Genomic DNA, 27,633 nt, shown 5'->3' on the forward strand with positions numbered 1-27,633 from the left:
TTCCTCTGTACTAAACCTCCCATGTAATGGCTATCTCTTAGTTATCAGGAACCTGTGAGAACCATGCACTCCTGGTGCACTCCTCTCCTACCTCTCCTATCTGTCTGCCTGTATATCTATCATCTCAATGCCTGCCTGCCTGCCTGCCTGCCTGCCTGCCTGCCTGCCTGCCTGCCTGCCTGCCTGCCTGCCTGCCTGCCTGCCTGCCTGCCTGCCTGCCTGCCTGCCTGCCTGCCTGTCTGTCTGTCTGTCTGTCTGTCTGTCTGTCTGTCTGTCTGTCTGTCTGTCTGTCTGTCTGTCTGTCTGTCTGTCTGTCTGTCTGTCTGTCTGTCTGTCTGTCTGTCTGTCTGTCTGTCTGTCTGTCTGTCTGTCTGTCTGTCTGTCTGTCTGCTATTATCTGTTCTTCTCCAATTCTCTTCGGGTTTCCTCACCCCTGCCACCACCCCTACTCCCTCTCTCTCCCCTATGTCTGGACCAAACCCTTCCTCCCTCTCTTCCAGCCAGCTAGCCAGATCTCTTCATTCCCCCATGCCACCGCAGCCTCATGTTTTGTCTGTTGCTGAGACAGAGACTAAATAATGTCATAACATGCAGCACTCGACAGGTGTGCCTCCCTCTCTCAATCAGCAGACAGGCAGACAAACCTCCGCTCTGTGGATGAACAGAATAACACACCAGCCTGGCAGGCAACAGCACCTGCAAATCAAGGCTGCATCACACATACGGCCTCAGAGTTTAGAGTAATGTGAACTTATTGAGTGAGATAGCTAGTGCTTACTGCTTACAGCAATGGAATGAAACATACAAAATATCTGATCCCACAATGGCTCCCAGGCCTGGTCAAATGTTATTCTAATCTCCTCCACATACTTTACAGATTGAGTTGTTGTGCCTAGTCAGTCAATGTGTTTGAATGTATATATTAGCATAACACGTAGAACGCATGCCCAATACGGGCGGCAGGTGGTTAGATCGTTGGACTAGTAACCGATAGGTTGCAAGGTTGAATCCCTGAGCTGACAAGGTAAAAATCTGTCATTCTGCCCATGAACCAGGCAGTTAACCCACTGTTCCTAGACCAGTTAACCCACTGTTCCTAGGCTATCATTGAAAATAAGAATTTCTTCTTAACTGACTTGCCTAGTTGAATAAAGGTAAAAATAAATACTTTGCTTCTCCTTTGACTGTCTAGCTCAGAAATATATTGTTTACTCTAACCTGCGACTGCGAACTGACATAACATGAAATCAAATCCTAAAATCAAATCAAATTGTATTTGTCACATGCGCAGAATACAACGAGTGTGGACTTTACCGTAAAATGCTTTATTACGAGCCCTTCCCAACAATGCAGAATTTAAAAACATTTAATAGGGGGATCAAGTGACCCTTGAAGGAGATGGCCGCATGAACTAAGAGCACCGCACAAGTAGTTTCCAATTCCTAATCTTACCTCAACTTCAAGTTTAAACTCCTTTAGCTTTAGTCAAAAAGTAATGGCGGCTACAAAAGGCGACACTACAGGTGACATTTTTACCTGGACTCGAGCATTAGCTACGGAAAAAGCCTCCAAGAAACAGCTAGCTTCAGAAAAAGCTAGCGCCATTAGCCAGGAACAAGAGGACCCCCCCAAGGCCCAACGAGTGCCAACCCCACAATCTGTCGAAGACATCCTTTCTGAGTTGAGATCCCAACGTACAGAACTCAACATTAAATTAGATGCCATTAACTCTCAGCTCAGTGCGATAGGGGACAAGGTGACAATCCAGGAAAATGCTTTGCCTGACATCAACAACAAGATAACCATAAACGTGGGGCGCCTGGACGTGACAGAGGGGCGGAAGCTATCCATCTCCTGTTTTCCAGGACCTGGACCTGGAAAACAGGGGGTGAAGGAATAATTGTGTTCTATTAAATCTGTGCGAAAAAGAAGAGGGGAACATGCCACTGATACGCTACCTGCAAGACAAACTTCCGAGTGGCTCCACCTGTCCACCGACAGGCCCATAGAACTCGAGAGAGCTCACCGAGCACTGAGGCCCCCACCAGCAGCCAGACAATCACCGCGCCCAATCACCATACGTTTCCTGAGATTCACCAACAAGGAACGAGTCCTACAGGCGGGAAAAATCAACAACATTAAAGTGGGAAACGCCAAACTCACTTTACACCAGGACCTGTCTGCTGGAATACGCCGACAGCACCGAGAGCTTGACGAGGTGAAGAAATACTCCATTGACGAGGCATCTTTAGGGGATTCAAATATCCAAACGAGCTCAGGATTCTTCACCAAGGAGCCCTGTGACACTTCAAAACTCCCGAAGAGGCAAAACGTTTTTTGAAAGACAATCCTGGTGAATGAGAAATGGACCAATGACTCAATACGACTACTGTTATTACTAAAGGAGGTAAGACAATATATAGCCGACATCCAAAGATCCACCTGCCCCACTAAATGTCATTATAGCCGTCCAATCTATATTTATTTTCCTTTAGCTGAGAGGGATAGGCTCAACATAGATTGACCTAGGCCTACTAACGTTTCAGCCTACTTTTATTTCCCTTTTGTTACCCTGTTGCTATTATTACTTGTGGTTCCCTATGTCCCTTGGGGGAGGTATATGTAGGCTGGGCTATTGATTTTACTTCCTCCCTCTTTTAATGTGGTCTGGACTGGGGCTACGTTGTCACTTACTTAATGCGGGGCGGAGAGGAGAGGATGAGGCACTTCTTTGGTGGGGAGGGGGAGACGTTGTGCGTTGCTAACTGTTCCCGTTTTTTGGGGGGGAGGTTTCGGAACACAGAATTGAGACTGAGCGGGGGGGGGGGGGGGGGGTAATAGATCCAACGGGATATGTCGAGTTGTTTGGGTACCCGGCTGGGGTGTTCAGAGATTATTATTTTATGTATACCATTTATTTTCCTTTTATGTGAACGCAGCTGTAACTATTATCCACCTTTACCCAGAGATGACTTGCACTAAAGTTTGATTACCGTTCGATGACGATGACTAGCACCTTAAATCTATTGACATGGAACTGCCATGATCTAGGTCATGCAATAAAACGGAAAAAGATACTATGTGCTCTAAAAAAGGAAAAAGCAGACATTGCACTATTACAAGAGACACACCTCTGTGATGCCGAACATGCCAAACTCCGCAGAGCTTGGGTGGGACAGGTGTATTTCTCATCTTTCAAATCAAACAGTTGAGGTACAGCTATACTTATCCAATTGAATGTTGCATTCATAATTGACAAAAACATATCTGATCCGGAGTGGTGATTTATTTTGATAACAGGGTCACTGTATGGACAACCAATTACCATCTTAAACATATACGCCCCTAACACAGACACTCCTGCCTTCATGTCAAAATGATAACCCTGTTCATTGAGCATTGTGTTTCCTTTGGTGATGTGGCCGGAGATTTTAATTGTACCCTTAACCCAACTCTAGACAAATCATCTCAAGTCCCCACCACCAATCTGCAAAGATGATCTGCAAAGATGTTGAACTCTATTACTAAAGAGATGGGACTGATAGATATCTGAGAGAGACTAATAGCTCATCTATGGACTATATATACTATTCTAATGTCCATAACACCTACTCCCGTATAGATTACTTTTTTATCCCAGAGTTTCATAAATTCAGCCACGTGTACAAACGCTTCGTTATCAAATGAAGCGTTGCATGCATTGCTAACGACATGGATAGACAACTACACACAAGACAACAAATATTCTCCTGTTTCTCCGGCCACAATGTGGGACGCTGCCAAAGCCACACTAAGAGGTCATCTAATTGCATATGCTTCCCCTAAGAAAAAAGCAATGGAAGCACACAGGCTAGATCATGAGAGGGAGCTAGAGTGCTGTGAAAGAGTACATAAACAATCCTCAGACAGCACCTCCTGGAGTCAACTTAAAGCAGCCAAAACCAAACTGAAAGGTTTTCTTTACTAAACAGAAATACCATGAGTATAGCAATAGGCCGAGTAGATTGCTTGCTTACCAATTAAAAAAAAGAGCAGTCAGAGCGTACAATCATGGCTATCCGAACAGCAGAGGATGAGGTCACATATGACCCAAAAAAGATCAATTAAACTTTTCATGATTTTTACTGCAAACTATATACCTCTGAGAGAAAACATACAGAGGCAGAACTCCACTCCTTCCTAGAGGGAATCTCGCTACCTAAACTATCAGATACCGACCAAGAAGATCTCAACTCCCCCTTCACTCCTGAGGAGATCCTGGAGGCAATTACCTCCATGCCACCTAACAAGTCCCCAGGCCCAGATGAGTTCCCCAGAGTTCTACAAAGCTTTTTGGCCCTAGCTTAGCCCTATTTCCATGCCAATGCTGGATGATTTTTTGCAAAAACTGAGTTCTCCCAGACTCAATGCACACAACTCGCATTATGCTGTTGCTCAAAAAAGACCAGGACCCTCTATCCTGCTCGTCCTTCCGGCCCATAAGCTTGTTGGATTTCGACTTCAAAATAATTACCAAATTGCTCGCCAAAAGACTAAACACTCTTCTTCACAAAATAATAAAAGCAGACCAAACTGGATTTATTAGAGACAGATACTCTTCTGATAACATTCGCTGTGTTTTTGATATTATTGATCAAGTAAACGCACAGAAGAACCCTGTCCTGCTGGCTTCACTGGATGCTGAGAAGGCGTTCGACAGAATGGAGTGGAGCTTTCTGTTCTCAGTCTTAGAAAAGTTCAATATGCGCTCAAACTTTATTAAATGGACCAAATCACTATACTCTCATCCAAATGCCATGGTGACTACTAACGGACTGAATTCTGACAGATTCCCTTTTGGACGGGGCACAAGACAAGGGTGCTCGCTGTCCACCCTGCTCTTCTTGTTGGGGGCGGAGCCGCTGGCAGAGTCGATAAGGAGCAATCCAAGTATTACGGTGTTTCTGCAGGTGGCCTGCAGCACAAGATTTCGCTTTACGCGGATGATGTCTTTCTCTACATATCCAACCCTGAGAAATCCCTCCCATTTTAGACACAATTGCTCAGTATGGCAAGTTTTCAGGTTATAAGATACATTTGAACAAATCCACTGTCTGCCCTCTCAATCTTACACTCACCAGCTCCATGAAGACACTATGTCCATTCCAATGGCAGACACAGGGGTTTCAATACCTTGGGATCTTCATAAAACCAGATCTGAATAGCCTTCTCGAGGAAAACTATCTTCAACTCCTGGCTCGAATCAAGAACGATCTCCAAACCTGGATCTCCCTCCCAATTAGCTTAGTAGGAAGAATTAATGTCATCCGTATGAACATCCTCCCTAGACTGAACTATTTATTTCAGATGCTCCCATGCTATCTCCCAGTTTCCTTTTTCAAAACAACTAACCAAAGCATCACCAAATGTATATGGGGCAATAAAAAACCTAGGATCAAGTTCTCCACTCTATCGAAACCTGAATCTAAGGGTGGTCTTGCCCTTCCCTCCCTTCAATTGTACTACTGGTCTGCCCAAATCTGCAACATGCTAAAATGGATCACAAACAGATAAGAGTCAACGTGGATTCAGATAGAAGGCCAATCATGTGGTTCATTGCCATTAAGCTCAATTATATTAATTAAGAACTTTAGTGAAGTGGGCAACATAGCTAAAACCTTTGTGATTTACAGCATCCTACTAGCGTGGAGGGACTGTAAGAAATACCAGGGCATTTCCTCACAAATATGTTCTCACTCACCCATAGTAGGCAACCCAGACTTGCCAAAAGTCCTGAAGGATGCCAACTTTAATATTTGGCATACTCTAGGAATCAGGACCTTTTCAGACCTATTTCATCAAAAACCACGAAACATAAATCATTTCAAGAGCTTTGCAGTTAATTCAATGTACCAAGATCCCATTTTGTTTTTTAAATATCTTCAAATTAGTCATTTCCTCATTTACTTCCAAGAGGAGGTTTAGAACTCAGTTGAATGAAGTTGAAACCCTTCTTGTCACAGCACAATCCATTAAAGGCAAAATATCTTATATCTATAGACTCCTTTCTGAGAAAGGATGCTCCTCCTTCACTCCTTTGAAAATAATCTGGGAAAAGGACCTTGGTCTGACTATCAGTGATGAATTATGGGTGGAGGTTTGCGACAGGGTATACTGCACCTCTACTAATGTAAAAATGAAAGAATCCAATTACAAATGTTTGTACAAATTTTATTACACTCCTTTGATACTCCATAGAATGAAAACGGGCATCTCTCCTAACTTTAAAAGATGTACCTCTGAAAGTGGAACCTATATGCATGTATTTTGGAAATGAACTTTTTGAGGAGCTGAGGACCCATGCCAAATCTTTTCAGCCTCCTGAGGGGGAAGAAGTGCTGTTGTGTCCTCTTCACAACTGTGCGGGTGGGTGTAGACCATGTTAAGTCCTTAGTGATGTGGACGCCAAGGACCTTGACACTTTTGACCTGCTCCACTGCAGCCTCATCAATGTGGATGAGGGCGTGCTCTCTCGTCTTTCTCCTGTAATCCACGATCAGCTCCTGGGTCTAATTTACGTTGAGGGAGAGGTTGTTGTCCTGGCACCACACCGCTAAGTCAGTCCCGGATTTTTTTTCTCATTTTGTCTGTCATAGTTGAAGTGTACCTATGATGAAAATTACAGGCCTCTCATCTTTTTAAGTGGGAGAACTTGCACAATTGGTGGCTGACTAAATACTTTTTTGCCCCACCGTATATGTTTTGCATAAGATATGGGCAATACAGTGACTTCAGCACCCGTTTCTACGAAAAAATTATACTGCAAAGTTGTTAACCATCATGTTCACATATAGTCCATCCAATTTCATATGTACACCAGCTGAGATGGGACGTAAACTCTGCCGCTGAACCGGAGAGAGCTTCTTACATTTCTGCATGAACATTGTGTTGTTGGGGCTGTTGGTCTGATTCCATTTTCCCTTAGACGGACCCTGCTTCTCTTGGCCATTCCTCATAAGGGCACGTTTTCTCTTCTGACATTCTCGTTGCCAGTGACCAGAAATCTCACAATAATAACATACACCAGGTTTCTCTTCTGCTGAACGAATAATGTTGTTGGTTTCACTCGGAACCTGCACAACTCTGATAACAGACAGTTTATTATGTTGATTGATGTCCCTGTCCAGTCGTGACAGTCTGTCTAATGTCACCGTAGTTTTGTCTCCCCCAGTCATTAGTTGTGGAAACAAAAGTTTTTCACAAATCATCATGTATGGATTGCATCAGCTTGATGAGTGACTGCCCCATTTTTGGAGGAATTGAGTGTATCTCATCTTCCATGTCAGGTAACCCACAGTGTCTAACCACCTCTGCTCTAAACCTTTCTTCAAATTCAAAAATGGTTATTTCAGGTTATGAATACATTTGGTTATCTCTCCCCAATTGGTGGTTGCATTGGTCAGAACCTTAAGGAAAATATGTATGGCTCTCCATCCATTGACCACATCTTGCTCTATAAACCTTTTCTTCAAGTATACCATGTTCATGGTTGTTCTAACAAAGGCTAATAACTGTAACCCAACATAAGGGTGTAGATTGTAGAGTTTCTTATAACGCTTAAACTGGTCCAAAGTTTTCATACCCACTTCTAGGGGATGTTTCAACGTTTTTGACCATTCATACAACTGTTTTGGAGATGCTGATTAATGTGTGATTATTGTCACCGGAGGTTTCTCTTTACTACCTTTCACAGCCTGTGTTCTGGTTGGCCTAAGACATCGTTTGTCACCGCTGTCAGTATCTGTTGACTCAAAGCCAGGCAGTGCTGACCTGATGCTTGAAACCTGATCATCCTTGCGCAACTCAGCTGGAGGGTGGATTGAAGGAACAAAGGGTCCTCCATATGTTTGAGACAATTTTAAGCTGATTTGGTTCTTTTAAAATGATATTGGTCTAGACTCACCCAGCACTACTGCCATCAATCGGGAGATTTAGAGTTGACTCTCCCAAAGTGGGTTGCGCTCAGCCTTCTCTCTTTCTTCTGGATCAACACACAGTTGAGTTTTTTCTGTTGTTCTTGAGACCAAATCATTCTGGTCACGGCACCAAATGTTAGCAGTTGATGTTATTCTTTTATAACACAGACCCCAAAGCAAATCAGGGGGAGGAAAATAGGTTCATTCAAAGAGGATAACTCATAGATGGTATTCTGAGAGGTAGATGGTAGATGGTCGTTCCTTCCCTGTCATCAGTGATTCTCTCTCAGTGAATCTCCCCTGAACGAACGGACAGGATGTAGTTTATAACCCAGCCCTAGCTTGTGGTTGACCAATTAGAATTCCTTGCAATAAAACTGTGCCAATGGCCAAATAACAAGTATCCTATTTCAGACTCAATATAAAGACACATTTCTCCCATGTCTCTGCATTACTCCCTTGTTACAGAAAAAACACCATTTCCATTGATCATTAGTACTCTATTGACTTTTTCGTCCTCTGTCTCTGCGTTGTGTATTTATCTTTGAAATATTCTTATAATGTCTCTCCATTTTCCCATGAGACTTTGCATAAACATATATCAGATGTATAACACACATGCACACAGTGACTGACAGACTATATGAGTACTTATTTATCTATCTCTATGGATCAGACATGATTCTTTCTGATGAAAGCAGAACACAAATTTTTGACTTTCAGATCTTTCATGCTTAGGTCAGTTCAAGTTTATTCAGGCTGCCCATTTGAAGGCTGAGAGAGAAGAGAAGAGGGCAGATTGCTGGTTGAAACATGATGAATGGTTGGTTGCCATGGTGAGGCAGGTGATTGACAGTTTATGTAATCTACTCAACACATGGTCTGAGAGAGAGACAGGAAACCACCTTAAACGTCTTGAGCTCATGCTTTCGGGTTGTCAGAGGCTCCTTTTCCCTTTTTGAGTAATATCTTTGCTGTGTCAGCCCCAGGCTTCTCCCATCCATAGCAGTGTGTGTACCAGACCGTAAGCAATTAGCCCAGGGATAATCCCTAGCTGTGTATAGGGCCGGGTTGTTTTGCATGCTCTGGGATGACATGGAGAAAGCCAGACAGAACAGTGTGTTCTCTCTTACAGCCATGGTCCACCACACATCAAGTTATGAAGGAGACTTGGAATGTTCAACAGAGGCAGCCTGCAGTCCGCTATTTGAGAGATTACTACTTTAATACCGGTACCTTAAACAAACTCTGGTTAGATCAGTGACGTGAGATGCCCAGTGATTCAGAACACCCAAAAGAGCTAACTGCCTTTTATGCTCGCTTCGAGGAATACAACACTGAGTCTTGCATGAAAGCCCCTGTTGTTCCAGATGACTGTGTGATCTCACTCTCCGTGGCCGATGTGAGTAAAACTTTTAAATAGGTTAACACTCACAAGATGGAATACTAGGGCACAATCACAAAGCATATGCAGACCAGCTGGCAAGTGTTTCAATCTCTTCTTGTCCCAGTCTGTTATCCCAACATGTTCCAAGTTGACCACCATTGTCCCTGTTCCCAAGAACTCCAAGGTAACCTGCATAAATGACTCTCGCCCTGTAGCACACTCATCTGTAATTATGAAGTGTTTTGAAAGGCTGGTCATGACAAACATCAATACCATCATCCCAGACCCTGGACACACTCCAATTCACATACCGCCACAACAGATCCATAGACTGACATGCCTAGTTAAAAAAATGTTTAAATAAATAAATGTGCTTTTTCTGTGGATGGTCAACAGTATTAGTGGACTAGTACTCTTATGGGCCTTCATAATAGTTATTTGATTTACCATCAGGCATTGATATATTGTTGGCCTCAGAATATGAAAAACACATGCTGAGGATCTAAAATCACTGTTAGACCACTTGCATGCCAAAGGCCATAAAGCTAGCCCTAAGAAGGCCCAACTCATACAATCACAGGTTATCTACCTTGGTCAACTGGTCTCACGGGGAAAAAGAGAGATGACACAAAGTTGTATGGCTGTCATACAAGCTGCCAAAGAGCCCACTACTATTAAAGAACTCCGTTCCTTCATGGGCTTGTGCAACTACAACAGGTGCTGGGTGGACTCCTTCGCCGAAATTGCACAACTCCTTAACGACCTCCTCAAGGGAGACCCTGATTCAAAAGAATGTAGCCTTCACGGAAGAATAGAAATAGGTTTTTGGCAAGCTTAAACTAGCTTTGTCATCAGTACCAGCTTTGGGCATTCTGGACTCAGGCCAACCGTTCAACCTCTTTGTGGCTGAGAAAGATGGCTACATGACCTCAGTGCTGACACAAGACCATGGTGATTGTCAGAAACCTGTAGGCTACTATTCAAAGAAGTTGGATGATGTGACGTTGGGATGGGGTCCCTGTCTCAGAGCTATGCAGGCTACTTACGTCGCTGTGTCGATGGTGGCATCGCTTGTTCTCAACCAACATCTTACCATCAAGTGTCCACATGCTGTTCATACTCTTTTGACAATGAATCGAGCTGCACAGGTCACAGCTACTCATTGGAACAAATGGTCAACTGTGTTGGAGGTTCCTAATATCATCATACAACATGGCACATCATGTAATTCAGCTACTCTGATGCTTCCTCCAGATACCACAAAACTTCAACATTACTGTTGTGCTTTGGTTCTGGATCAGCTCTCTGATGGGTTTACGAAGAGTCATCTGTTGGAAAAGAACCCCGAATTTATCTTATACACAGACGGTTCAAGCATTGTGGAGGGGGGTGTGAGGGAGGCAGTCTGGGCAGCTACAATGGACAATGTGAAAGTGACAGGCACGTTAGATTTGAGAAAAGCAAATGTTCACTTTATGAGTGACACAATGCTATTGCATACAACTCTAAGGCAGTAGGGGAAGCAGAAAGACAAGTGAAAGAGACGTGGGGAATACGTCCTGAGGGGGAACATGACGTAGTACCAGGACAGAGTGTGATGGTAAAAAAATATGTAACAGAGACATTAGGACCAAGTTGGGAAGGTCCTTATCAAGTTTTGCTCATAACGAGGTCAGCAGTAAAAGTCCAGGGAAAATCATGATGGATACATGTCACTCATTGCAAGGTTGTCCATTTTGATGACAAGACGGAGCCTGTAGAATAAATAACTGATCGGTTAGCAATCAGGGGCCAATCTCGGGTGAAGAAGCATAGTAAGATGATCAGAATCTGATAAGCTTCTATGTTGTATATCGCAGTCATCATATTAGGGATATCTAGGTGAAATATCCAACTCTTTCCATAAATTCGGGACATGCTTACTTAGGGAAATCTATGTGAAATATCCATTTCTATTGAAACCAGGACACTCTTGACCCAAACTGCTACAGACCTATATCTATCCTACCCTGCCTTTCTAAGGTCTTCGAAAGCCAAGTCAACAAACATATTACCGACCATTTCGAATCTCACCATACCTTCTCTGCTATGCAATCTGGTTCCAGAGCTGGTCATGGGTGCACCTCAGCCACGCTCAAGGTCCTAAACGATATCTTAACCACCATCGATAAGAAACATTACTGTTTAGCCGTATTCATTGATCTGGCCAAGGCTTTTGACTCTGTCAATCACCACATCCTCATCGGCAGACACGACAGCCTTGGTTTCTCAAATGATTGCCTCGCCTGGTTCACCAACTACTTCTCTGATAGAGTGTGTCAAATCGGAGGGTCTGCTGTCCGGACCTCTGGCAGTCTCTATGGGGTGCCACAGGGTTCAATTCTTGGACGGACTCTCTTCTCTGTATACATCAATGATGTCGCTCTTGCTGCTGGTGAGTCTCTGATCCACCTCTACGCAGACGACACCATTCTGTATACTTCTGGCCCTTCTTTGGACACTGTGTTAACAACCCTCCAGGCAAGCTTCAATGCCATAAACTCTTCCTCTGTGGCCTCCAATTGCTCTTAAATACAAGTAAAACTAAATGCATGCTCTTCAACCGATCGCTGCCTGCACCTGCCCGCCTGTCTGGACGGCTCTGACTTAGAATACGTGGACAACTACAAATACCTAGGTGTCTGGTTAGACTGTAAACTCTCCTTCCAGGCCCACATCAAACATCTCCAATCCAAGTTAAATCTAGAATTGGCTTCCTATTTCGCAACAAAGCATCCTTCAGTCATGCTGCCAAACATACCCTTGTAAAACTGACCATCCTACCAATCCTCGACTTCGGCGATGTCATTTACAAAATAGCCTCCAATACCCCACTCAGCAAATTGGATGCAGTCTATCACAGTGCAATTAGTTTTGTCACCAAAACCCCATATACTACCCACCATTGCGACCTGTACGCTCTCGTTGGCTGGCCCTCGCTTCATACTCGTCGCCAAACCCACTGGCTCCATGTCATCTACAAGACCCTGCTAGGTAAAGTGCCCCCTTATCTCAGCTCGCTGGTAGCCATAGCATCACCCACCTGTAGCACCCGCTCCTGCAGGTATATTTCTCTGGTCACCCCCAAAACCAATTCTTTCTTTAGCCGCCTCTCCTTCCACTTCTCTGCTGCTAATAACTGGAACGAACTACAAAAATCTTTGAAACTGGAAACACTTATCTCCCTCACTAGCTTTAAGCACCAACTGTCAGAGCAGCTCACAGATTAATGCACCTGTACATAGCCCACCTATAATTTAGCCCAAACAACTACCTCTTTCCCTACTGTATTTATTTTATTTATTTATTTATCTCCTTTGCACCCCATTATTTTTATTTCTACTTTGCACATTCTTCCACTGCAAATCTACCATTCCAGTGTTTTACTTGCTATATTGTATTTACTTCGCCACCATGGCCTTCTTTTTTTGCCCTTATCTCACCTCATTTGCTCACATTGTATATAGACTTATTTTTCTACTGCATTATTGACTGTATGTTTGTTTTACTCCATGTGTAACTCTGTGTTGTTGTATGTGTCAAACTGCTTTGCTTTATCTTGGCCAGGTCGCAATTGTAAATGAGAAATTGTTCTCAACTCGCCTACCTGGTTAAATAAAGGTGAAATAAATAAATAAAATACAAATGTTACTTTCACTTATTTGTTTCCTTCGTTACAGGTTATGATAATCTACAGTCTGAAGCTGAAGCAATATCCTTCGATTCAAGGTCTGTACCTGAAACGATACAAGATCTCCGGTGAAGTGCAACCAGTGGAACGGAAGAAGAATTCCTCACTACTGGCAGACCGGTAGGGCGGCAGGGTGGCCAAGTGGTTAGAGCGTTGGACTAGTAACCGGAAGGTTGCAAGTTCAAATCCCTGAGCTAACAAGGTACAAATCTGTCGTTCTGCCCCTGAACAGGCAGTTAACCCACTGTTCTTAGGCTGTCATTGAAAATAAGAATTTGTTCTTAACTGACTTGCCTAGTAAAATAAAAATAAAAAAAGACTGTCAGAACATAATTTCTAATAGTTATTTATGTGGGACTGATACCAGTGTGGAAGAGCTGATCACTTTTAACAGACTAGGTGAATGATTACCTTGCCAACAGGACGATTGAATATTATTGTCTTGTAGACAATTATTTTTTTGTGTGAGTTTCCTCCTAATACAGGATGTGGTAGGAATCGTAAGGGACATCAACATTACACCTGTTAATATTTATTTTTTATAACTTTGTTTGAAATCTATTTCTTATTATAACAGCAAGTACAATATGTCCTTTGTGTTTTATAGAAAGGCAAGGTGTTTAATGTGAATGATTTTATGCTTACTGCTAATGTTTTTTATACTGTCTATTTTTTCATATTTTCTATTTGTTTCTTAAAATACATTTGAAGTATATGTATTTTTTAAATGGTTTAGGGGGGAGTATAAGAATATTTAGAACATAAATACACAATGCAGAGACAGACGACGAGAGGTCAATACAGGATTAAAGTTCAAGAGGACTAAAAGTCAATAGAGTACTATCGATCAATGGAAATAGTGTTTTTTCTGTAATAGGGATTAATGCAGACATGGGAGGATTTTGTCTATATATTGAGTCTGAAATAAGATACTTGTTATTTGACTATTGGCACAGTTTTATTTCAAGGAATTCTAATTGGACAACCACAAGCTAGGGCTGGGTTATAAACTACATCCTGTCCCTTTGTTCAGGGGAGAATCACTGAGAAAGAATCACTGAGGACAGAGAAGGAACGACCATCTACCTTATAACTCTCAGCATACCATCTATGGTTTATCCTCTTTAAATGAACCTATTTTCCTCCCCCTGATTTGCTTTGGGGTCTGTGTTATCAACCTCTTGAGACTCTAGGGGCAGTATTTCATTATTGGATAAAAAAACGTGCCCGTTTTCAGCGCAATATTTTGTCACGAAAAGATGCTCGACTATGCATATAATTGGCAGCTTTGGAAAGAAAACACTCTATCGTTTCCAAAACTGCAAAGATATTATCTGTGGGTGCCAGAGAACTCATGCTACAGTCGAAAACAAGATGAAACCTCAAACAGGAAATGAGCAGAATTTTTGAGGCTCTGTTTTCCATTGTCTCCTTATATGGCTGTGAATGTGCCATGAACGAGACTAAGCTTTCTGCCGTTTGCCCAAGGTGTCTGCAGCATTGTGACTTATTTGTAGGCATATCATTGGAAGATTGGCCATAAGAGACTACATTTGCCAGGGGTCCGTCCGGTGTCCTTTGTCTAAATTGGTGTGTAATCTTCAACTGGAGGCATTTTCCATTGAGATTCAGAGAACGCACACTTCCACGAACGATATATCATCGAAGAGATATGTGAAAAACACGTTGAGGATTGATTCTAAACAACGTTTACCATGTTTCAGTCGATATTATGGAGTTAATTTGGAAAAAAGTTTGGCGTTTTGATGAATTAATTTTTGTTTGTTTTTGGTAGCCAAACATGACGCAGAAAACGGACCGATTTCTCCTGCACAAATAATCTTTCAGGAAAAACTGAACATTTGCTATCTAACTGAGAGTCTCCTCATTGAAAACATCCAAAGTTCTTCAAAGGTAAATGATTTTATTTGAATGGTTTTCTGGTTTTTGTGAAAATGTTGCCTGCTGAATGCTAACGCTAAATGCTAACGCTAGCTATCAATAGCTATCAATACTGTTACACAAATGCTTGTTTTGCTATGGTTGAGAAGCATATTTTTTTAAATCTGAGATGACAGTGTTGTTAACAAAAGGCTAAGCTTGAGAGCTAGCATATTGATTTCATTTCATTTGTGATTTTCATGAATAGTTAACGTTGTGTTATGCTAATGAGCTTGCGGATAGATTTACACAATCCTGGATAAAGGTTTTTTTCTTAGCTAAACGTGACGCACAAAATGGAGCGATTTCTCCTAAACAAATAATCTTTCCAGGAAAAACTGAACATTTGCTATTTAACTGAGAGTCTCCTCATTGAAAACATCAGAAGTTCTTCAAAGGTAAATGATTTTATTTGAATGGTTTTCTGTTTTTTGTGAAAATGTTGCCTGTTGAATGCTAATGCTAAATGCTATGCTAACGCTAAATGCTGTTACACAAATACTTGTTTTGCTATGGTTGAGAAGCATATTTTTGAAAATCTGAGATGACAGTGTTGTTAACAAAAGGCTAAGCTTGAGAGCTAGCATATTTATTTCATTTCATTTGCGATTTTCATGAATAGTTAACGTTGCGTTATGGTAATGAGCTTGAGGCTGTATTCACGATCCCGGATCCGGGATGGCTCGACGCAAGAAGTTAAAGAATAACATCAACTGCTAACAACATCAATGTGGTCGGATCATTCTTCAGAAAAGAAATGGCTGTCTAGATTATGTTAGATAGCAACAGCCTGCCTGGGATAGCATCAACCTGCTTCTTACTATATTCGTTGCAGGGCATGAATTGGCAGATACTGTATGTCATCTCCAAGTACATGAAACCAAACTAACATACTTGTTCATTTGTACACATCTGTACACCCCCCCCCCAAATTCAGTACTGAGTCAACAAGATTGCTCAAATATGTGAGTCTCCTTGTATTCCTGGCAGAAGGCTCCTCTCAACTGCCTCCTTCAAGCATGAGTGGCCTTCTGCTACCATTGAATAAAGGACAGACCGGCATGTCCACTTGCAATAGTAGCACTTTACTCACTCGATCCAAATGCCACACACATTCAATAGAAATGCCAACTTTAAGTATACCTGCCATAAGTGCCAGCAGAGATTAGCAGCTTTTACTGCTCCTTTGCGAGCATGACGCTCGGGAAGACAGTAGAGCGCACCACAGACGGATAAACAAGTGGCTAAAAATAAAGACACAACAGGCACATCTATAAAACATCTGGCTCCACTAAATGCAGCATAAGTCTAGTGTACAGATGTAGGATCTTAATTTGAGCCCGTTTGCTACAACAGCAAAAGAACCCTGCAGCAACAGGAAATTAAAATTAGTATGTGGATTATAATGAATGGATATTTTTGTAGAGGTTGATACATTTTTCTTAAGGGAAAATATAAGACTGAAATGTTAAAGTGGAAATTGTACATTTCAGGAGCCTTTTTAAACCTCAAAAGTACTACAAGTTTTACATTTCCTGCAATGTAAAACTTGTAGTACTTTTGAGGTTTAAAAAAGCTCCTGAAATGTACAATTTCCACTTTAACATTTCAGAATGTTTCCAGGAGAACATTTCAGAATGTTCTCCTGGATCACAGGGATCATATTTAGATCATACATCTGTAGTAAGCTCTATGACTAGATTCTATTCAACAATTGATAGATTCTTCCCCAAACTACACTAATTCCATATTTATTACACTTTTTTGGATTGCTTAAACACTAAAATTAAAAGTAGTACACTATTAGCAAAACCTTACACTCAAGAAGTAAAACATCAGCCCATATTTGCACAACTATAAGCACATTGTCAACCTCACACTTGTTGCAAAACTCTACACACAGTGATTTTCAAAACACTAAACACACTTAACATACATTACACACAAAAATCTATCATGAAGTCACGTCCTTGCAATACCAAAGCACTGACTGTCAAATTACCACACCGTCCAACCAATTTGTTCAACACAGTCATCATGTGTGCAAACACTCGTTTGCTTAATTGTAGACACACCAATCAGGTGTATAAGCACTATAAAAAGCAGCAGGTGAGTTCATCGGTCTTCAAGCACAATGGAAAGAGTCAGAGTCAGAATAAGACGAGGAGGAGGAGGGACGACGACGAGGAGGACGACGACGACGAGGAGGAGGAGAATGAGGAGGATGAGGAGGAGGAGGAGAACGAGGAGGAGGAGGAGGAAGGGGAGGAAGAGGAAGACAAGAAGGTGCTCAAAGAGGACCGAATCTGACAAATGAGATCCGCGCAACACTGGTTGACCACGTTGTCAACCACGGCCTGACGCTGAGGGAGGCTGGACTGCGAGTACAGCCAAATCTAAGCCAATATACAGTGGTAAGTGTGATGAGAACATTTAGACTGGAAAATAGGTATTGTAAAAATATCATCATATCAAAAACATCTGCACGGTTTCAGTAACTGCTTACAGTACTGTATTCTATGCACTATCAGCCCTTCTGTTACCTTTCCCTGTGAAATTACTGTACTATTGTATACTGTTTTTCTACACAGAATTGAGGGTCAGGGACGACAAGGGGGAAGGCCTCCTATGTTCACAGAACAGCAAGCGAGGGAGATAGTAAACATGGTTTTGGCCAACAATGCTATAACACTCAAGCAGCTCCAAGCTAACATTGTCAATAACCACGCCATTTTCAACGATATCCATCAGGTCTCAACATCAACACTGCCACGCATCCTAAAAAAAACATATTCAGATGAAGCAAATTTATCGAGTGCCTTTCGAGCGCAATTCCGAAAAGGTGAAATGACTGCGGCATGATTATGCCGAGGTATGTATTCACTTTAGCAGTGTGATCTTGCATACTGTCTCATAATATTTTACTGTACTGTAATATGTATTCTAGATCTACACTGAACTACATAATTTTGCCTAACGCTGTTTTTCAGAGAGTTTTACGAATGGATGGAGAGGAGATCCAGCACGAATTCATTTACGTAGATGAGGCTGGGTTCAACCTGACGAGAACACAAAGGAGGGGAAGAAACATCATTGGCCACAGGGCTATAGTCAATGTCCCAGGGCAATGTGGGGGTAATATAACACTCTGTGCAGCCATTACACAGAATGGGGTCCTCCACCGCCATGCCCATATGGGCCCTTACAACACAGCACTCATACTTACATTCTTGGACCAATTGCACAACATAACAGCAGCAAATCAAATCGATCATATGCAATACATTGTTGTCTGGGACAATGTATCTTTCCACTGCTCTGCTCTGGTTCAGAACTGGTTTCAGCAACATCCACATTCCATTCCTCAACCCTATAGAAGAGTTTTTCTCGGCATGGCTGTGGAAGGTATATGATCTCCGTCTCCAGGCTGAGGTACCCCTCATCCAAGCCATGGAGGAGGCCTGTGACCAGATGGAGGTAGCAGCAATGCAAGGATGGATTCGTCATTCAAGACGTTTCTTCCGAAGGTGTCTTGCTAATGACAACATTGCCTGCGATGTTGATGAAATTCTCTGGCCAGATCCAGCAAGACGAAGAGACAATGTCTAGTTATTTTTGTTGTTGTTGTTTTTTTAACTTACAATACGTAAAGTGACGTTTGGTTACAGTATTATGAATCTCCATGTCAACAAGTTGGGCATGTTGAGAAACAAATGAGTTTCTTCAGTCTGCAACATTGGTCTTGTGTAGTGTTTGGTGAATTTACATTATATTTGTACTTTGTTGATAGTAGCCTACTCTAATCATAGGGAAGTAGAAGTGCTAAAAGTGTTTTGGATTTATCACAGCAGAGTGTAACTCATGCAAACAGAGTATAGTAATGTGAAACGTGTGTGTTTCATATGGTAACAAAGTGTGGTTTTTATAAAGAAGTGTATAGTTTTTACAAGAGTGTTTAATTTAGCAAAGAATCTGTAGTGTTTTGCTAATTGGGTGTGTGGTTGTGCTAATTGGGTGTGTGGTTGTGCTAATTGGGTGTGTGATTGTGCTAATTGGGTGTGTGGTTGTGCTAATTGGGTGTGTGGTTGTGCTAATTGGCTGTGTGGTTGTGCTAATTGGCTGTGTGGTTGTGCTAATTGGGTGTGTGGTTGTGCTAATTGGGTGTGTGGTTGTGCTAATTGGGTGTGTGGTTGTGCTAATTGGGTGTGTTGTTGTGCTAATTGGGTGTGTGGTTGTGCTAATTGGCTGTGTGGTTGTGCTAATTGGGTGTGTGGTTGTGCTAATTGGGTGTGTGGTTGTGCTAATTGGCTGTGTGGTTGTGCTAATTGGCTGTGTGGTTGTGCTGATTGGCTGTGTGGTTGTGCTAATTGGGTGTGTGATTGTGCTAATTTGGTGTGTGGTTGTGCTAATTGGGTGTGTGATTGTGCTAATTGTGTGTAGTGTTTTGAAAACACGGGCCCTGTTTTGAAAATCCTGCTTAAGCAATCAAAAAAAACTGTAAAAAGTCTGGTCTTTATCAACTTCCTTGGTAAGACCTGTAGCCTGCTGAGTGAGTGTTTAGAATAATAACTTTCCCAGTTTATAACACTAACAGCACCACATGCCATTTAATTTACAATCATGGGAACAACAGTCACTATGAAAAATACTCTGTTCTCATATGCCATTCAAACCAACAAGACATGAGGCTTTCCATTTCCTCTGAGCATCTTCACATCGGACAACATCACATAGCATCAAAAGGACACATACATGAGAACTGACTATTGACTAGAAAACAGACAAAAACACGTGCTTCTATTTGTCTCACTGTTTTCGGAGCAGACTGAGGAGACATGAATGGTCATCAACATTATGAACTTGGCATCTTTCCTCCTGAGTGCAGTGTGTGTGTGACCAGGATCTCTCCCTCTGTCAGATAATCGAGGCTCCTGCCAGTAGTTCCACTGCAGGTCTTTCTCAGGTTTGTGGGCTTTCTGCTCCTGCCATGGAGGTAACTTAGAGAGGTGAATAGCCTCGATTAGCTGGCTGAAGGAGGAATCCCGGTCACACACACACACACACACACACACACACACACACACACACACACACACACACACACACACACACACACACACACACACACACACACACACACACACACACACACACACACACACACACACACACACACACACACACACACACACACACACACACACACACACACACACAGAGATAAAACGCAATCATCAAGTTTGCGGACGACACAACAGTGGTAGGCTTGATTGAGGTGGTGAGGTTGATTGAGGAGGTGAGGGCCCTCGGAGTGTGGTGTCAGGAAAATAACCTCACACTCAACGTCAACAAAACTAAGGAGATGATTGTGGACTTCAGGAAACAGCAGAGGGAACACCCCCCTATCCACATCGATGGAACAGTAGTGGAGAGGGTAGTAAGTTTTAAGCTCCTCGGCATACACATCACAAACAAACTGAATTGGTCCACTCACACAGACAGCATCGTGAAGAAGGCGCAGCAGCGCCTCTTCAACCTCAGGAGGCTGAAGAAATTTGGCTTGTCACCAAAAGCACTCACAAACTTCTACAGATGCACGCCAGATGCATCCTGGCGGGCTGTATCACCGCCTGGTACGGCAACTGCTCCGCCCACAACCGTAAGGCTCTCCAGAGGGTAGTGAGGTCTGCACAACGCATCACCAGGGGCAAACTACCTGCCCTCCAGGACACCTACACCACCCGATGTCACAGGAAGGCCATAAAGATCATCAAGGACAACAACCACCCGAGCCACTGCCTGTTCACCCCGCTATCATCCAGAAGGCGAGATCAGTACAGGTGCATCAAAGCTGGGACCGAGAGACTGAAAAACAGCTTCTGTCTCAAGGCCATCAGACTGTTAAACAGCCACCACTAACATTGAGTGGCTGCTGCCAACACACTGACACTGACTCAACTCCAGCCACTTTAATAATGGGAATTGATGGGAAATGATGTAAATATATCACTAGCCACTTTAAACAATGCTACCTTATATAATGTTACTTACCCTACATTATTCATCTCATATGCATATGTATATACTGTACTCTGTATCATCGACTGCATCCTTATGTAATACATGTATCACTAGCCACTTTAACTATGCCACTTTGTTTACATACTCATCTCATATGTATATACTGTACTCGATACCATCTACTGTATCTTGCCTATGCTGCTCTGTACCATCACTCATTCATATATCTTTATGTACATATTCTTTATCCCCTTACACTGTGTATAAGACAGTAGTTTTGGAATTGTTAGTTAGATTACTTGTTGGTTATTACTGCATTGTCGGAACTAGAAGCACAAGCATTTCCCTACACTCGCATTAACATCTGCTAACCATGTGTATGTGACAAATAAACATTGATTTGATTTGATTTGATCTCCCCTGCAGGAGGGTGACATCACCATCTGAGGAGGAAGCTAGCTTGTACCTAACTGTGTGTGTGTGTGTGTCTGAGCAGCAGGCTTGTGTGTGTGTGTGTGTGTGTCTGAGCAGCAGGCTCAAAGGCCATTACAAACATGCTCTGCGGAGTGCCTTAACTGTCTCATCTGCTGTTGCTAACATTTGCTGTCAGAGTGGGACAACAGAAGCCTGCAGACACCACTGTTTGCAGATGGCTTCCACAGTTCATCCAGTCAAACCTTCTTTCCTATGTCCTGGCCTGTTTGTCTTCCCTGAGTAGTGCTTCCAACACAGATGGTTGTGAGGAGGTAGCATTAGATGACAGACATGATGTCCTTTAGTTCTTTGATAAGTCTGCAAGCTATAATGCTTTTAACATGAAACATGTAACATTAAATATTTTATGTCCATTCAACTGCCTTTCATTAAACGAATGGGCACACAATGGAGGAAAAAGCAATGGTGAAATCAAGTTTAACAGCTAAATCAAGGAGTCTGAAATTACGCTTATCTGCGGAGTACAGATTGTCCTACGACCACCATAACACAGCTGTTGGAATTTCAGTTCCCCTGTAGCGAAACACTGAAACACTGTGAGTAGTCATTGATTGTGAACAGAATGTTGTTCCACACACACAGTGTGTCCGCCATATTGAGCAGCCAGACATATGTGCTTATCAATTACTTAGAACACCTATGTAAGTAGGATGATAACCCACACACATGGGGGTGGAGGTTGGAAAGGAAACGGGGAGTGAAGATGAACTCATCCCAAAGGGTGGAAACTGAACTGGGGATCAATAGAACAGCTGCTGTTGAGTCAGGTCACCCTTGTAACACACACACACACACACACACACACACACACACACACACACACACACACACACACACACACACACACACACACACACACACACACACACACACACACACACACACACACACACACACACACACACACACACACACACACACACACAGTCACAGCCTTAAGACACAAACCACACAGGTAGTATTACAACTCAAATCAAATCAAATCAAATCATTTGTAATAGTTTTATCTTAATTACTGGTGAGTCACAGTCTTATACAAGTGTAAGAGTCAGCAAACCTTGAAGAGTTCAGGTAGTATTACAACTGTAGTGTTGCAGGGGGGTGTGTGTGTGTTTGTGTTTGTGCATTGTTTGTGTGTGATATATTTACATCATTTCCCATCAATTCCCATTATTAAATGGCTGGAGTTGGGACCTGACTCTCACAGTCGGCAGCTGCTCTATTGATCCCCAGTTCAGTTTCCACCCTTTGGGATGAGTTCATCTTCTCTCCCTGTTTCCTTTCCACCCTCCACCCCTTTCGGCTGGAGAATATTAGTTCCAGCTCCCTCCTTCCCTTCAGGCAGACAGATAAAGCCACCATAGAGCCAGCTGTTCAATCAGTGTATATTTCTGTTTGGTGCTTTGATGTTCTGAGGGTAGATCTCTGAACGCATGTCTCTTTGTTCTGAAATCAGTAAATATACAAAAGGCAATTTCACAGCAGGATGTAGGGATGACACAGACCCCTGGCTCTACATCGCCAACAGATGTTTGTTCTAGCTAATAGGGCTAAGAGGGGAAGGGAAGCGCCGCACTGCCTGTCACACCCTCTCCCATTTCGCCCCAACGTCAACCAACAGAAAAATCTCCTCCTCGCTAGATTTGCTTTTCTCTACATCATTTGCAACATACAGTATGCCAATGCTCTCTTAGACCTCCTCTCAGAGTAAATATACTGGAGATTTCTTTATTTTAAATGCAAGGTCTTGAAATTATTATTTTAATGGCTAGCTCACACTTGAAAGTTCACCACCGCTCATAATGTGGGCTCGGTAAATCCTTGAGAATTTGCTTTAATATGAAAATAATCTTCTGCCCATTCAACCTCCTGTCTCCTACTCTCTCGTTAATTTGTGACTGGCCGGCTCGATTCAGTCTTATGTAGCAAAATTTGAAATTGTGTTTTTTTTACATTGGATAAAAGTAAAAATTGGTATATCTTACACTACAGTTGAGGAAAATTGGGAGAGTAATTCTGCTTTGAAAGTTGATAAACTTGTAACCACACTTTTCAGAAAATGTCCCTGAATGTTTTGGTACACTTACTGGAGAGCTCATCTTTGCTTATACCAATTCAGCATTCTACTAAGCCTTAGCCCCGCCAATCTCTTTAAGGATTCACATGTGAGGCCTTCTGCTAAACAGAGTGAGTACGGTAGTGAACTAAACAAACAAAGATGTCAAGACTAAAGGCTGGTTTATGCTGCGTCTATCGACATGTCTGTATACAGTTGTCGCAGTGACATCATGAACATTGTCGTCCGACATTCAACTTGTCGTTGTCCTTATGAAAAAGTATAAACGCAAAAATGACAGGCTGCATGACACTATTTTAACACCAATAAACCCGTCTGTTTAAGCTCTAATTAGAATACAGTACCAGTCAAAAGTTTGGACACATCAACTCATTCAAGGGTTTTTCTTTATTTTTTACTATTTTCTACATTGTAGAATAATAGTGAAGACATCTAAACTATGAAATAACTCATATGGAATCATGTAGTAACCAAAAAGTGTTAAACAAATCAAAAGATATTTGACATTTGCCATCCTCTCACCGAGTACATGCCACCAACACAACCCTCTTCAACAGTCAATATGCTATCCTGTTGTTAGAAGGATTTTCACATAGCAGGTTCCACCTAACATCCAGCAAGGTATGAGGTTGTATTTATCAAACACGCCCACCGAGTGTAAATATATTCAGTGTAAATATTTTCTCGTCTTAGTGCTTATCTCCAAACATCCCCCGTTAGCTGGCCTGGCACAATATTCTTTCAAAAGGATCCAGAGAAGAAAGCAGGAAAACAGGGCTTTACCATCACCCTGCATAACAGCTCAGACACAGTGAGACTGGTGCTGTGCAGTTCAGCGCCAAGCAGAGGGAGAGAGAAGGGCCAAGCTCACCGTTGATACACTCGTACACATCACAGCATCGCCCGGGGGTACCGTCGCCGCGGGAGACCACCTGGCGGGAGCTCTCCACGGTGCATTGCGGGAAACTGCACAGACCAGGCAAACACTCACACCTAGAGAGAGGGGGATTCGTAGAGTTAGTAAACATCAGATGGATACACCCTCATACCTGACTACTTTATATAACAGCCAAAGAAAGTGCATTGATTGTTGCATTCAGAGGAAGTTCGAGGCACACCTGGTGGGGAGGGTGCAGCAGCCGTCCGCGGTGAGACGCACCTGGGTCTCATAACTGTCAGGTGGACACTGAACCTGCTGGACAAGAGGGCACTCCACTGTGCTGCAGTCCACACTAAACACTAGGTACAGTAGGGTAAAACACAGAGACAACCATTAGTGCTGTAGTCCACACTAAACGCTAGGTAGGACACAATACAGAGAGAGTCATCAGAGCTGCATTAAGTATGTTAATTTGAACAGTTTCTCACAGCAGGAAAAGAATCTTGCAGCAACAGGAAATGTGAATTATTAATGGTCATTTTTGTAGGGGTTGATACATTATTCGGAAGGCCAAATCAAGTCTGACATTTTTAAGTGGAAATTACAAACCTTAAAAGACTTTTTAAACCTCAAATAGACTACAATTTACATTTCCTGCAATGCAGAAACATTTTCTGTGATAACAGAGTGATCAAATTAAGATAGCATACCTGTAGGGAGGGCATAACACAGAGACAACCATGAAACATCTTGTAGAAGAGCACATTGGGAGTAGTGTGTGTTAAGAAAACAGACGTGTCAGTATTTTAACTGCAACGTGATTTGTCATGCTGTCTGTTTGTGTGTACAGGGAGATCACGGCACCAGCACATTCCTATCCTGGCAACCACTCCTTCTGTGGGCTAGGGCCTTCATTACACCACAACTCGAGGTGATAAACCACTGTCGGAAGGATGCAGCTGCCATTCATGAGTGCAAACACATTCATATGTAGCCTACAATTTGGGCATTGTGCTTGGGAAATGCGTTCAGAAAATGGAATATAATAATAATAATATTTATTATTATTATTATTACTACAATGAGCTAAGTATCAGAATCAGAAAACAATATTGCCATGTCACAAATAGTTGCTAGAAATTGTTATTTGTAGCTAGTGTACCTGGTTTGCACTCGTACAGGTCGCAGCATTCCCCAGGCTTCCCAGAGCCCTTGGCTACCAAGATGTTGAGGTATCCAGGCTGGCACACCTTCCTCAGGCACCCTGCAGGGCTGCAGACACAGCGGCTGGGCAGGGGACAGCACTCTCCAGGGGGTGCGTAGCCTTCGATTAGCACCGCGTCCTCAGGGCAGCGGGGTGAGAACTGCACCTCACACCGCGCCTTGGAACAGTCAGGCCGCTCCTCTGCAAGAGAGAGAGATCAGATTGTTGATTGTAGCTTTAAGACAATATTTGTACCGTTACAGATGAAATAATCTGCCCTGGCTGTTACTTTTAGTGTAATGGGTAAAAACATTTCAAGTCATTTCAAACTGAAACTTTAAAAAATGTCTGAATTTCTCGGGGAATGTTTCTGAAAGGAACACTGTTGGGACACCCAGAACATTCGGCAAATGAACGTTGGAGGAATCGGGAACGTTATTGCTAACCTTTAAGAACCTACAAAGGACATTCAAGGACCTGAAATGTGTCGGCTGGGCAGTCAATCGAATGGACTATTTACCATTCAAGTCCAAACTTTTATACACACAATCAGTAAAGACACTTTTCCATCAGAAGCACAGCAGTTTCTTTCTGACTCCAACCTTTATTTACACAGAGAGCTAGATGAAGGATGTATAAAAGTGCATCAGATGGGCAGGTAAAACAAGCATTCAACATTGACGTGAACGTGAATGAAGTGAAATGTAAATTGCTGAAATTATGAGTACAGCAAACAAACAGGAACTGAGAGAGGTATGGCGCACTAATGCCCTCACTTTCCGCATAACACACAGACGCAGGAGGCTAACAGGCAGAAAGCTGAACACACAAACAATCAGATGTGACATGCACGCACACAAACCCATTAACACAAAATCGAAAGTGGGACGCACACACAATTGGATATGGCCAACTACCATCCAGTATGAATTGTGCTGTCTCCAAAGTGCTGGAAAGGCTGGTGCACACGCAGGTTGTCAACTATTTCTCACTCAACAACATATCAAAGTGACTTTAGGAAGACACACAGCACATCTACAGCAGTGCAAAGTCGGATTGTAACAGCCAGGAGGACACAGCAGCACTGTTCTTGGATCTATTACCGTAGTTCATTTCGGTGGGGTTATTAACCTCCGCTGCCTGCTAATTATTTGTGCGGGATTGCTGTTGTTGCTCTGTTAGGGGTGCGTGGTTGCGCCACAGGGTTTTGTTATCTCACGGTCGTCGTAACGTTTGGATGGTAATTAGGAGTAGAGGTTTCTCCTCCGCGTGTTACGTTATTTCCCTGTGTGGCGACTTCGTTTGAGTGTGTTTCCCCACCTGTTGTTGTTGTGTTGGGACTTTTAATAAACGATTGTTTATCCTGAACCTACCTCTTCTTAGGAGGCACCTAACAGTAGGACTAACGGGAGCTGGTGTGGAGGGAGTGGTCGGAATGTAATTGAATGAATGAGACACGAAGGGGAAAGGGAATGTAGGGAGAAGAATGGTGTGATGCTTGGCTTGGTTTATTTTTTGTTGTGCCCCGCACATTTAGAAGTGGAACACTAGAGTCAAAGTAAATTAACATTGTCTTCTGGACTAAATGTAATTTAATTTGCCCGATCGTGCAGCCACAAAGCATATTCCACTAAATAGTTTTTAAATCCTTTTTTACATTTTTTATCTCTGGTTAAAGATGAAACTTTAACGTCCATTTCAGTAGCAGAATACTGGATTATTCATGTCCATCCCTAAATTAGCTACAGTGTATCATCAACAGGGCTGCTCGTATCATGACCGGGCATTCATGGAGGGATCGCATAAAACAGAGGTTCACTGAGGTTCACAGAGGTTCAACACCCTAGTGACTGTTTTCAAGGTGACAGTGCACAAACTGCCTGAATACATGTCAGGCCTGTTCAGGTGTGAATCTCCACCCATCTTCTGGGAGTGCACCAGCC

At 42.6% G+C, this 27,633-nt stretch overlaps 1 protein-coding gene across 1 annotated transcript in view; it reads right to left on the minus strand.

Annotated features, from left to right (window-relative positions):
- The window catches only part of crim1 (cysteine rich transmembrane BMP regulator 1 (chordin-like)), a 201,832-nt gene that overhangs the window by 82,055 nt on the left and 92,144 nt on the right, over positions 1-27,633 (minus strand). Inside the window, exons 3-5 of the mRNA XM_046367155.1 lie at positions 25,649-25,891; positions 24,725-24,845; positions 24,478-24,599 (exon numbers count right to left, since the gene is read on the minus strand). Of these exons, the coding sequence (XP_046223111.1) occupies positions 24,478-24,599; positions 24,725-24,845; positions 25,649-25,891 (486 nt within the window). The remainder of the gene's footprint in view (positions 1-24,477; positions 24,600-24,724; positions 24,846-25,648; positions 25,892-27,633) is intronic.

Source organism: Oncorhynchus gorbuscha, linkage group LG10 (genome assembly GCF_021184085.1).
Source record: "Oncorhynchus gorbuscha isolate QuinsamMale2020 ecotype Even-year linkage group LG10, OgorEven_v1.0, whole genome shotgun sequence".
NCBI lineage: Eukaryota > Metazoa > Chordata > Actinopteri > Salmoniformes > Salmonidae > Oncorhynchus > Oncorhynchus gorbuscha.